This window comes from Rattus norvegicus, chromosome 2 (assembly GCF_036323735.1).
Source record: "Rattus norvegicus strain BN/NHsdMcwi chromosome 2, GRCr8, whole genome shotgun sequence".
Classification (NCBI taxonomy): Eukaryota; Metazoa; Chordata; class Mammalia; order Rodentia; family Muridae; genus Rattus; species Rattus norvegicus.
In genome coordinates this window covers 204,545,478-204,559,192 of record NC_086020.1, presented here as the reverse complement: position 1 = coordinate 204,559,192, position 13,715 = coordinate 204,545,478, and the positions used below count along the sequence as shown (strand labels likewise).

The following is a 13,715-nucleotide window of genomic DNA, read 5'->3' as shown; positions in this document are numbered from 1 at the left end:
AGGAGAAAATCGAACTGAGGCAGAACCCTTGAAACACGAGCACTGGTGGGTGCATAGGTAGGATCTATGCTGTGAGCAGTGTGTTTGAAGAAATGAACGCGTTGTGGATACGAAGGAGCACAGAGAAAAGGAATTATTGATGAAGCCAGAGAACGGCACAGAATGAGCTGTAACCTGAAGACATGTGAGAAGACAAAATTTATGCTCTGAATGAAAAGAAAAGTCCCTGGGATATCATAAGCAAAAGGTGCCATCAGTCACTCTCTCATTCTTTCTCTCCTTCAGGAGCTACATGCCAAGAACAGTGACTACAATCATAGGAACCTGAACAGAGGAAACTAGTAAATAAGACTTCAGTAGATTTGCCAAATATTTTCACTCATATTAGAACTTTATACAACCATTTCTAGAACATGAACTAGACTATGCCTTTAAAATATCACATTCTAAAAGCAAGTCAACAATAATGCAAGTAATTGCATTCCCTGTGTACTCCTTGGAGTTAGAGATAATTTCATGTTAATGGTGTGTTTGCCACAAAACGTAGGACAGAAAAGATGAAGTAAAATTTTGTTCTGGATAGCCCTCTAGGTTTTCAATGTTTAAAGATTTATTTTAAACTTTGTAATTGTAGCCTTAAATCATAAAAAGGAGTTAAAGCTCTTTCCATTGAGCTTCACTAGTTAATGTCTATAAAGATATTTACTGTCAGAGTAGCAGTGTTAGAAACCACTAACGATTAGCCCCACATAGTCAAGCAGTCCTGTGCAGTGCTAGCCTATTTTGCTTTCTGTTATGATTTACAAATGCCAAAATTAACAGAAAGAGGTAATGTTGTTTAGCTTACACTTCACTTCTAGAATACAGCCCATGAGAAGTCAGGGCAGGAACTGAAGCAGAAACTTGGAGGAAAAACTAATGACTTGCTTCCAGTTACCTTTCTGTATGCTTAAGTCAACCTGTGAAAAGGTGGTGCCAACCCCACTGGGCTGAACCCTCGTCCATCAATCAGCAATCAAGAAAATGCCTCATAGGCCAGTCAAATGGGGCTAAATCCTCAACTGAGGGTGCCTCTTCCCAGATATCTTGAGTTGTCCTCAAGTTGACCAAAAACCATTGGACAGCTTCACCGCACCCCCTTCTTTCTCCTTAAGGCTAGAATATTATTGCAGAAGAGAAAGGAGAAAATCGTTAGGGGTCAGAGTTAGGGGGTAGTGTATATCTGCAGTGAAACATGTATTTGTGGTGTGATAGTGCCATGGTTCACCTGAAATTACAGAGGCTGTAATTTCAGCACAAGGCCATCCTGAGATCAAGTTTGTCAAAATTCCAACATGGGGGACAGAGAGGCTCATGAAGTTGAACTCTAACTGAGGATATATTGGCAACTAGTGAATACTGAGTGGGGGAAAGTCGGTTTTTCCACCTGGTCGTAGCACATGAGAGGCTGAATACAGGAGATGGTGCTACTACACCCACACACGTACAGACAACATAAAGTAGATTGGTGTGATCTTAGAAAATCAGAGGACATAAAGTCAGGAGGGAATGGTAGTGAGGAGTCATTGAAAAGATAATGGGAGAGAAGGAATGGGAGGTGAATTTAATAAAAACATATTATAAATATAAAATTCTTCAACAATTTTTAACAGTTAACAAAATGCTGAATCATAATAGCTGATAACATTTAAAATAAAGACGAGAAGAGGCAGAGTCATTTTTAAGCGTAATCTATACATTATACATGGACAAACATGTAAAAGGAGAGGGCAGACAAATTTGGTATTTTATTATACCCAATGACAGGAGATAATTGAGTTCCTCTTAAAGAAATGAGTACTGTGTGCACAGAGTCTTAGAATCTAACTCTACCTTAAATGCTTCATGTTTCTCCTACAACCAATCTCAGTCAAAACGTATACTAACTTGAAATTTTTAATATGAAGTCAATAAAGCCCTAAAATATAAAACACACACCCCCATCTAGTAATCAGAATGCACTGAGGCAGCAGGGATTCAACACGCAGGTGGGAAACCACACATCCCTCTTCTGACAAACAGACACAGACAGAGGGAGTGCCCACCCGTTCCCCCAAGGCCGGTTGTAACTCATGTAGTACATTTTTGTGTGTTGTTCTTCACCACACATGTCACATTAACTCAGTCTGCAGTGCGCAGGAATGTGATTACACATTCAAAAGCCAAAACCAGATGCTCCTTTAAGCCATGATGAGAGAAAACTCTAAAGAATTGATAAAACCAGTGTTGACCCAGAGCACACTTAAGAGCCTCCTAAAACAGAAAACCCAGGAGAAAGTGTCACGACTAATTAGCCACACCAATCAATTCTAAACAAAATCTGATGAGCTAGACCAGGAGCTGACAAGATTGGGTAGCCAAGGGAGATGGCTTTGTTGATTACTTGCTTGTGGTATAGGCGTGAGGACCTGAATTCATTTCCCAGAAGCCACTTAAAAAACCAACAAGCCTAGTGTGGAGGCATGTGGTACACTAGTACCAAGTAAATGGAGACAGAAGGACCCTGGAACTGACTGGCCAGCCAGTTTAACGAGGCAGTGACAGTAAGTTCTGTGAGAGAGTCTGTCTCAAAAACTAAATCATAAAGACACTGAATAACACACCTGATGTCCACCTCACACCTTTTTATGCATGCACTCAGAAGTGCACAGGTGTGCGCGCACACACACACACACACACACACACACACACACACACACACAGAAGAAGCATGTCCACACATCCACATGAAGGAGTTAAAACTGTTTTATAAAAGCTGCAATAGAAGACTATTGTGTACATATACTTAACTGTGGACACAGAAGCTTTTCTCCACCAAGAAAATAAATTCATTTATTTTTCAATGTTAGAAAAAAAAGTTAAATTTCTATGAGTCCACTGAGTCCTAGAATACCCAGAGGACTCTTAAGACTTTCTGGGTTGGGTGATGGGATTTTAAACAAATCTCCATTAAACTTCAGTTAAAATGCTGTTTCACTTTAAGTGGAAATACCAAATTTAACTAATTTTTGCCTCATAGTTGTCAACTACAGCTTGTTGTTTCTCTTGCAATTACATATCCCCTTGCATTTACAAAAGAATTTTAGCCTTGGAGTATATTACACCAAACAAGAATCAGAAAGCTGATTTTTAGATAATAATTTCAACATTGTTTTCAAAGCCAGAGCTATATTCTAAAATGCAGTTGACCAAATATTTGCAGGCAAGCATAAACAAACAACCCTACATTACTGCAAAGCTGCTTTCCCTTTCTTATGTACACATTCTAAGTTCCTTTGAGAGAGTAAACAAAAAATCCCAGTCAAGAAAACACTTGGTTTTTTTTAGGTGTTGGTACATTTCCTTAAAAGAATAAATTATAAATCTGTATATCATACAAAATGATATGTAGTTCCTATGTTAACTATATCCCCACCAAATTCCAAAGGTAATCAACAACGCTTGAAATTAGGTCAATTCTTGCAAAAACCCCTCTGATAGGACACATGAATGCCTCTTTACAAATGGTAATTCACTTAATCTTCATACAGTAATACATATAAGACTCGTAATTTTGTAGCTGAGGAAAAATGAAAAAAGTCATGTTCCCAACTCTGTTTTTCATTTTGAAGGCCAAACCAGGTCTTTGTGACTCCAGAGTGAAAACGTTGCTATTCCATAACTGGAATTTTGTTACCGCTATGAAGCTTAAGGCAAACATCTGTGTTTACCACAGTCTTAGGCAATCCCTGTGAAAGGGTCATTCAGCAACCCCCCTCCCTAAAGTACTCTTGAAACACAGGTTGAGAACCATTTTTCTACTGCTTGTTAAAACTTTTGTAATATCTCTGGAGCTAGAAATTAATAAATGCAGACTGATAAGAAAATGATATAAATTTACATATACTTAGAGACCATAGCAAAAAGATAATATTTTTTTAATTACATGATCACTGTTATTTGTTATTTGTCAATTTACCTCTTGTAAAACTAGGTAAGAGATATGCTAGACCCAATAATAGAAGAGTGAATTTTGATAAAGTAACTTAAATAAGGGCAAGGAAATAAAATAATGAAAGGAGAGACTGGCTAAGATGCTATTTCCTATATTTTCCTTATTTTTGAGAACTTCACACATATATATGAAATTTGATCATACATATATATGATCGAATACTTCCATGCCATAACTCCATAATCCCTCCCCGAACTTTTCCATTTTTTTTCAGTTTTGTGTTGCTTTTGTTTTTGTATGTTTGTTTTAATAACCCACTAAATTCAATTAGTGTTGCCCCTTAGTAAAGAGTAGGGGCCCCCGCACTGGAGCATGGAAAACCTACCTGTTGTGAGGAGAAAGAGAGAATCATTCTTTATTCATTTTGCAGTTCTCAAGAAAAAGTGAAGCAATGGTTCACAAGGAATGGTAAAGAAATAGGTCTTTGTACTAGGGAAAACTTTACAGATTTCATTAGACGTGTGGGAGGGTGTAAAACTTATCAACCGGTAAAGATTTAGTTATTTCAGTTCACTGAAGCTAGAGCTATACATCTCTGGTGATGAAAACCACTTTGTACCTTAACTTGGGAAAGATATGTCTCTCAGGAACTGCAAATGGTCCTCAGTTAAATAAGTTTCTCCAATGATTTCAGTGTGAAATAATATCAGTTTAGAATACTAAGGGGGAAACAGCTTTGATCCCTTCAAATTATTGCACTTAGTTATCAAATTAAAACACTGGGTTATCCTCATCATAATTCCTTTTCCTCAATAGTTATTGCACTGCTTAGATACCGAATGATGTCTGTAGCTTCATTTTTAATTTCACAAGTGAAATATCTGAAGTGGTTATCATCCATAGTCAATTCACTTTCGCCTTCCTGAGAGTCATAGTCTATAAAATACTTCCTCAACCTAGATGGAACACAGATAAGACTTTGTAAAATACAATTTTCATTTGTATTTTGTATTCAGAGACACTTCGCAGAGAACTCCGAACAATATTGTTTTAGTAATGAATTCTAAGATCATGAAATTCTGGAGGTCGAGAATGAGACAAAGACTAAATGTGCAATTTCCGTAGTGCCTGGTTTTTATCATGAAGAATTACACCTTCAAATTTCATCGTTACTGCTGCCACTAAGCCTATGGCAGGGGAATCCAAATGTACCCCAACTAGACCGATGATGATAGCAGGCGTGTCTGGGATAAGTAAAATAGAAAATAGTCTGAGACCCGAAAAGATGGGCGCATTGTGGAGGAGAGGCAAACTATGACACTCAGATCCACAGGTGCTGTGTTACCTGAATAGAATCCAGAGTCCAAATCTGATAAAAAGGTAGGAAGTGCTGCATCTCAAACTATGGGAGAAATTCTGAGTCTGTTCATAGAACATGGGGAAGATTTAAAGCCTGAACAGAACGTGCTGTAAGAAAAATGAACGAGAGAAACACCTAAATTTTTTGGAATTACACAAACTTTAATCTATCTCCAAAACTACATCATGTATCACATATTGGAACCAATTTAAGGAATAACATCCACATAAGAACAACAATGCCAACCAACCAGAGCTCCCAGGGACTAAACCACCATCCAAACAGTACGCATGGACAGACCCATGGCTCCAGCTGCGTATGTAGCAATGATGGCCTTGTTGGGTACCAATGGGAGGAGAAGCCCTTGGTCCTGCCAAAGCTGGACCTGAGTGTAGGAGAATGTCAGAGTGGGGAGGCAGGAAGGGGTGGGTGGTTGGGCGAGGGATCACCCTCATAGAAGAAGGGGGAGAGGAGATGGGATAGGGGGTTTATGGATGGGAAACCAGGAAAGGGGGATAACATTTGAAACATAAATAAAAATATCCAATAAAAATAAAAAGGAATGAACTGAAAATAAAACAGTCTTTACGTGCCTCCTGCACCTTCTTTTTGTGGAACAGACAATGGTTATATGAAATAGCAACTGACCCAGGAGTTAAACACTCCATTGGAACTCAGTAACGGTACTCTCTGTGAGTTATCTTTAAGAGTTCTATGACACTTTTACAGTAACAACCAGAGAGCTAATTCTGTCAGATGTCTAGTAAAGAGAGTGCAGAAGAATTGTCTTTAAATCTACTAAAATATTCGGAACTGGACATCAAAATTCAGCCTTCTAGTTAGAAGGAAAAAAATGCATACCTCCCAGCTCACCTGAGTCTTCTAATCCACCTAAGTATACAGAACTGAGAACTACTGAAAAAGCAGATATTCCACAAGCTCAGACTCCCCAGACAGTTCACCCTTACTATGACTACTGATTGCTTTCTCTTCTTGACACCCACAGATCATTTTACTCAGTCTACTGTGTTTGCCTTTCAATAGAAAATTACAAGATACATTATTAGGTAAGACACATAATTTATACAGAAGAAATAACATCAAAACTAGAATCAGATATAGTAAGGTCAGATTGAAATTACAGGAATTTTTTGTATGTCTGATTACTATGCTTAAAACTTTAATAAAACAAAGCACAGTAAGAAAGCACAGGTGGATGATGAATTACAAATATAAAATAGTTACTCAAAAACATGTTATACACCAGTAAAACTAACAGATACATGGCGTAACTTTATAAGAATATCAAATGTATAAATACAGCAGGAAAGAGAATCTCAGTTGAAGCAATCATAACAAAAGCTATCCAGACTAAAATGCAAAGAGTACAAAAAAAAAACTAACAAAAAGAGAAAACTTTGAGTGTGGTGTAATGGTATAAAATTTTTATAGTAGCATTCAGGATACTCAAGGTTGGGGGGTGGGTGTACACTGCACCACAGGGATCCCCAGGTAACACAAAAATTAGAACAAAATATTTAAAAACAATGGGAAAGATTGTGTTTAGGTAGTTATGTTGGTGAGACTTGAGTTTAGCTTGTGACATTCCCAGGAGACAAAATCACATAGCAACAACCTGTTGCTCTGACTGTGACATTGATTCCTGATAAATATTAAATAAAATAAATTGGGGAATAATCTGGCCAAGAAATCCCCAATTCATGATCCTAATACGTGTAAAATATACAGGCAACAGCACTGTAACTTTAAGAATGAATGGATGAATCTAATGCTCTTGGGTTCTTAATAAACAAATCTCCATCAAACCCAGTCATATACAACAAGAAGAGACTAGGGAAGACCCGAGTCCACTAACCATCACTATTAATCAATTAGATAGATTGGCATTTCTTTAGTATTCCATCTAACAACAGTAAAATTTGTATCAGCCTAAAGCAGACAAACGTTCACATCCAAATAAACCATGGTATGCGCCAAATTCTCTTCTAAAATTGAAATGAAATGAATTAGAGAATTTTAACTCTCAGATAATAATAGAATTAAGATGAAAATAATAACTGAAAGACATGAGGCTCTGATGCACCAGCTAGGGCTACACAGTGGATGTCATTTGTCATTAAAGAAATATTTCAGCACAATAAATACAGAAAATATTCCTCAAATTGACCAGAGTATTTATAAAGTCTACAGATGATATCATACTTCACAGTGACACACTCATAACTTTTCAACTCCAATTAGAAGTAAGGCATGACTCTCTTGGTAGGCCAGGCTGGTTTTGACACAGATCTTTCTCTCTTTCCATTTCCAGTGGATTTAAATGTGTGCACCACTATACCCTGCCCCTTTCTGTTTTCTTTTAGCAAATTGGTAGGATTATGTCAAATGGCTTTTAACTGTTGAGAGGGATTTTGGAAATATTATACTTAGTGATAGTGTATAGTTTATTTTCATAAAATTATGTGGTTTGGATTACAGCTACATTGCTGCTCTTTTTGGCATTTTTTTCATCTAGTTTGGGTGCTGTGGTGATGTAATTTCACATAACAGGGTAAGAAGTATTCCTCTGGAATTAGAGAAAGGATTGAAAGAATTGAAGGGGCTTATGGCCTCACAAGAACAACAACGCCAACCAACCAGAGCTCACAGGGACTGGACCACTACCCAAAGACATGGACAGACCCATGGCTCCAGCTGCATATGTAGCAGAGGATGGCCTTGTTGGGCACCAATGAGGGGAGAAGGCCTTGGTCCGGCCAAGGCTGGACACCCCAGTGTAGGGGAATGTGTCGGGGGGAGGGGAACACCCTCATAGTAGAAGGTGAGGCAGATGGAATAGAGGGCTTATGTCCGGGAAACAGGGAAAGGGAATAACATTTGAAATGTAAATTTAAAAATATCCAATAAAAAATCCCTTAAAGAATTAAAGGAAAAAATGGGAGAGAGAGAGAGAGAGAAAGAGAGAGAGAGAGAGAGAGAGAGAGAGAGAGAGAATATGGAAGACAGGATTGTACACAGCAAAATAGCAAGATGGGTCTGTTCAGATGGGTCTATAGTGTTCTGATTCTTTAAGATTTGGCATTTTATATTTTGCATTGACAAATTTAGGAGTGCTCTATGTCAAGATCTGTTAGAAATTCTGCATGACCCGATGCTCACTCAAAAGTATAGAAGGATCTCCAAATTAAAAAAAAAGTATTCCTCTGTTCTCATTTCTTAGAAGCACTTGGGAAGTTATCAATATTCTATGTTGGTTATATGTTTTCTCAGTTCTATTATTTTTTTTTCTGTGTGAGGTTTTCAGATTGTGTCTCTTAAGGAATCAACCCATTTCATCTGATAATGCAATAAAGAAGAAAAGAGATAGAATACACAGAGATCTGTAAGTTCTACTGTCTATCTATAACCAATATGATCATCCTTGTCTTAATCAAAGAGAAGAGTAAACAAAATAAAACTTAGAACTCAGAGGGGATTAATGCTCATTCTAAGACATAAATTTTACATAAAAAGTTGATCAGTTTCCTATCAATAAGCAGGAAAAGTGGTATTCAAAAATATGAATAACTGAAGAACTCTATAAAAGAAAAATTCCCTAAAACAAGCATCCATGTTTATGGAGGGGAATCACAGTCAATAGTACCCAGATGCTAGTCTCCTCGACTCACTCTGTAAAGCTAATACAATCCCAGGGAGGTGTTTTGTGCATGCTGAGGGAGAAGTTCCAAAAGAGGCAAACAAGTCATACTGTTATAATTCAAAATTTACTGTAACACTTTAGTGATTTATATCTAAACTCATCTAAACAAAATAGGAAAACGTTGTCTACTCTGGTACAGTTCCTTAAAGGTGCATCTCAGAAATTATCACAAAGAAAGCATAAAGTTTTCGACCTGTTTAGACCTTAATGGCTTTAAGGTAATTTAATCATTTGTTACTATTTAACATTTGAGGGGCCTTCCATTAACTACCAAAATATTATAACTTTTAAATTTGTCATCGATTGATTTCTCCACAGAAAACCTGGAATGTTTTGTGAGGAGATACAAAAGTGACTTGGCAGTTAGGAGTTTCTGCTCTTACAGAGGAACAAGTTCATACCCCAGCACTTGGCCTGTCAACTCGGAATGCTGTAGCACCAGCCACAAGGTAGCTCATAGCTGGCCACTTCTGTCTTTTGTGATCACCCTCACAGGCAAGTATGAATTAAATAATAATAACAACAGTGACAACAACACTGTAAATCTTTCAGAATGAGTTCTGAGAATTTTTCTGACTGCTTTTGCAAAATGCTATCACAATTGACTTACAGATCATGAGACAACCATCACAAAAACAGTTTTTCTTAGAACTAAAAGTCTTTGATTGACAAATTTTAAAATACTAATGATTAAATTGATAGTGCTTTGAAAACTTAAGAAACCATGGCTCTAAGCTCTGATTTAACGATGGAGCTTTCCTGATAAGTCTTGACTTTCAAGCTTATGGTTAGGGTGAACCAACCAGGCCTATGGATTCCTGATGGATGGACCCTGTGTACTATGTGTCTACATCCACCCATATCAGATATGGCCTAAGTTCAACTGCTGTTATACCAGAGGAAATAGATAGGTTTTACCTGTCCAAAGTGCTTTATACATGAGCAGTAGGCCAGAAAAGAAGTCTTTTTTCAGGACAAACAAAAAGACCAACTAGAAAAGAAAGGGGTGGGGGCTGGAGAGATGGCTGAGTGGTTAAGAGCACTGACTGCTCTTCCAGAGGTCCTGAGTTCAAATCCCAACCACATGTTGGCTCACAACCATGTAATGGGATCTGATGCCCTCTTCTGGTGTGTCTGAACACAGTTACACTGTGCTTATATATAATAAATAAATCTTTTTAAAAAAAGACCTAACACATTGCTAGTTACAACAATGAAAAATGTACAAAGATATTTGAAGTTACATGTTATCAAAAGACATGAAATCATAATGAAAGACACTTTGGAACATTAGTTCAAGAGTAAATGAACAACCATAATTATTTACAAATTACAAATTCACACACACACACACACACACACACACACACACACACCTGTTATACATACTCTTCATACTCTTGTTATACAAGGACATCATCTGCACCTGCTGCATGACTTTTTTTCAATTACTGTGAAGGACTGTCTTTTATACTTCTCAAGTGAAAAATGGGGAACTGAAACATAGAGAGAGCTGCATAGGAAGCCAGCTCCTAGGGCTAAAAATCAGAATGTCCTCATTCCAGAATACATCTGCAGAATCACTCTACTGCTATGCCAAAGCCACACCATGTAGACTGTAAATACATATGGCCCACTGAGTGTGCATGGAAACCATTCCAGAGGAACTTAAATCATTTTCAATTCTGTGTGCTTTGAATTCTTGTGTAGAAAATCATATTGTGATGCAAAAATAGGCATACGTAAAGTCTACTGTAGCATAACAGTATCATTCCAGAAACGTGGAGTGTATCCATGAAATTATATACACTAAGTCAATTCCAGTTAACGATGTGTCACAATATAATTCTGACAAAGTGACCCAGCAGTGTCTTCTGTTTCCACAGCTGCAGTGCCATTGTAATTATTTATCAAGTATTAAATTAATACATGTTCTACTATATATGGTCCACACAAAAAAATTCAATGGACTAGAAATCCTATACAAATACCAAAGTATAAATAAAAATGAACACAAAAGAGTTTTGAGTAATCTCTTAGAAAAACAACATCAGTGACCACACATTTAGATATGGTAGACTGAACTCAATGTTAAAGAAGTGAATTTATTTGCTGCATTTATTTTCTTCATTCCTTATTTTCACACATAAAAAAAGAGTCCAGTTTGAAGTTTAATATATCCAGATAATAATATTTGGCAAGAAAAGGAAATATAAGCCTCACAGATGATGGCTGAGGACATATGCATTAGACCAATATGAAATTTCATTTGATTCATTTTTTTCACCCAAAGTTGCTCAATGACCTTACTAAGTAAGACTAAGAGATTTCTCTTTTGGCATAGATTTAAAAAAGTGGTATGATACAAACTTATGGTGCAAAAACTAAATTCATGTACATTTTAAAAGTTAACAGTAAGTAAATGCCATATTTAAAGTTTCATGCTGTACCATCAAAAAGCTCAAACTAGAACACAGATTGGAAGATTAATTTCTCACAGCTCATTGTCATATTAACTAGAAATTTCGCAAAAGAATCTCTTCTATACTATTGCTCTTAATTTTTAAAACATTCTTGAAATTAACAGCTGTGGCTCTTTGTGATTTTAAATGTTGTGTTATAAAATCAGTCACTGGAAGCAGGGAGGAGACAAAGGAAAGGCAGAAGAGAAGGAGGAAAGAACTCATTAGCATTCTTACACATCGCTCACTCACAAAACTAGAAAATCAGACTTGTTTTGGCTGCAAAAGTAAATTAGACTATGAAACTGTTCATGAACTTATGAAGTAAGAGTCTGCAAAAATAGAAGTTATAAAGCTTTTCTACGATATCCATACATCTAATAAGTAGATATTCATCCTTGCATACTCAGTCAATACATGACAATGTACAAAAAATATATTATCATTATGTATCCTCACAATTCACCCATAACATAATTCATTGTAATAACACAGATTAAAATACTTATATAGTCAAAGGCTTAAGAATACAGTAATTGAAAAAGTCACAAATGAATATTATCCCAAATATAGAACCTAAAAATATCATGAAATTTCATTTTATTTAGTACTGTGCCACATATGATTCATATAAACACAGATGCAGTAGTTTGCCATCTTTAAATATACATACTCTCTGTATTTCTAGACATATGGGCACATTAATAAATGGGCATGTGTATCACACATAAACAAAATATATAAAATCACATTATATAGCTCTATGCTGCTATATCCCAAAAACGAAGTCAGAATTTGTGTCAATAACAGTTCTGTACATCCCTTAATAGAGTCAGCAATCAGTTCTGTTTATACTATAAAAAGACAGAGAATCAAAATACTTACCAAATACAATGACCGACAGATTGAGTGTCATAGTGATAATTAGCAAAATAAAATTGGAAAAGCTTCTTCCACGATTTTCCCTTTATTTTGTAAAAGGTTATTTTAAAGCCTAAAGTTTATCTCTTTATTAGATACATAACATAATCTCTCATAGAAAACACTCTAACACAAAAAGACACTTAGGCAAAGTACATGGCTGGGATATTTCTCTGAATTAATCTTCTAGAAAAAGAAGTCAAGGTCTTTTCTCTAAGCTAAGTATTAACCATAAAGTTTAGGAGCGGAATGGATTGTCCTTGCCAGGAGAATTGGATGTTTGTGCTCAAATAAAGCTTCCCAGGGCCTGCAGTCACCATTGTCTAATCGTCCTTTGGCCCAACAATGGAAAACATCACCACTCCACTCACAGAGGAAGAAAGTAGGTCACTCTTTAGAGTTTGAACTTTGTTTTACAATGTAGGGATGGCTAGAATTCTTAACCCCGTTGATCTAACAACAGTCAGTTTAAATGAATTTGATTTATTTTTACCTGGAAAACATCTGTTTCTAAAATTCTTGTTCCAAATACCATGATTCCGTTGGTATCGACTATCGATCTCTCGCTTCTATCGAGGGGTTTTGTGATTTTCTTCTTACAATCGACAATCATTGTCACAGTTTTCTTCTCCACACTGATTGCTACCCGGTGCCACCTGAAAAAAAAAAGAAGCAATTCTTTTGTAAGCTTCAAAGGCTCTGGCTGCCAAATCGAGAGACCCATTAGAATATGAGCTTTAAAGTCAACGGTGAGCTGAAACGCTACTAACACAGAGGCACACTTGTGCCTCAGTAGTTTAGCTAGTGACAATTTACTGTTTACCCAGGACAGCACCAAGTACTCAAAAGGACACAGCTTCCTAAGATGGGAGGAAGGATTAGGCACCTGTGCCGATAAGGACTGCCCATCCTTTGCTTCACTTTGTGCAGCAGAAACAAAAGCTTAATCTCGCTGTTTTCTGATGAGCACATTTGACAGAGATTGCGATAGATATGGGTAAGCAATTGTTTCTCTGTGCGTAAACGCTTTCTTCCGAAGTGGAATTCCACGAGAAAAACTTCTGCTCTGGCGATCCCCTGAGAGTGGCTATAAAAGGGTCTGTCTCCTGACTGAATGGCTGCTCCATCTGGAGCAGCAGAATGTTCTAATTGTAAAACACAATGTGCTACTCTGTCCCGAGCTCCATTTATTTCAAGTGTTTTCATGTTCTTTTTCCACTTTAATTTCAAGACAGTTATAGATCACCAGCGTGGGCAGGATCCAAAACTGAGACACAA

At 36.9% G+C, this 13,715-nt stretch overlaps 1 protein-coding gene across 3 annotated transcripts in view; it reads right to left on the bottom strand.

Annotated features, from left to right (window-relative positions):
* Col11a1 (collagen type XI alpha 1 chain) overlaps positions 1-13,715 on the bottom strand; it is a 193,129-nt gene that overhangs the window by 143,072 nt on the left and 36,342 nt on the right. For all 3 annotated transcript variants that reach the window (XR_010063586.1, NM_013117.1, XM_006233210.5), the window contains exon 4: positions 12,931-13,093. Coding sequence is in view for 2 of the 3 variants with exons in the window: in NM_013117.1 (NP_037249.1) it covers positions 12,931-13,093 (163 nt within the window). In the remaining variant the exon portion in view is untranslated. The remainder of the gene's footprint in view (positions 1-12,930; positions 13,094-13,715) is intronic.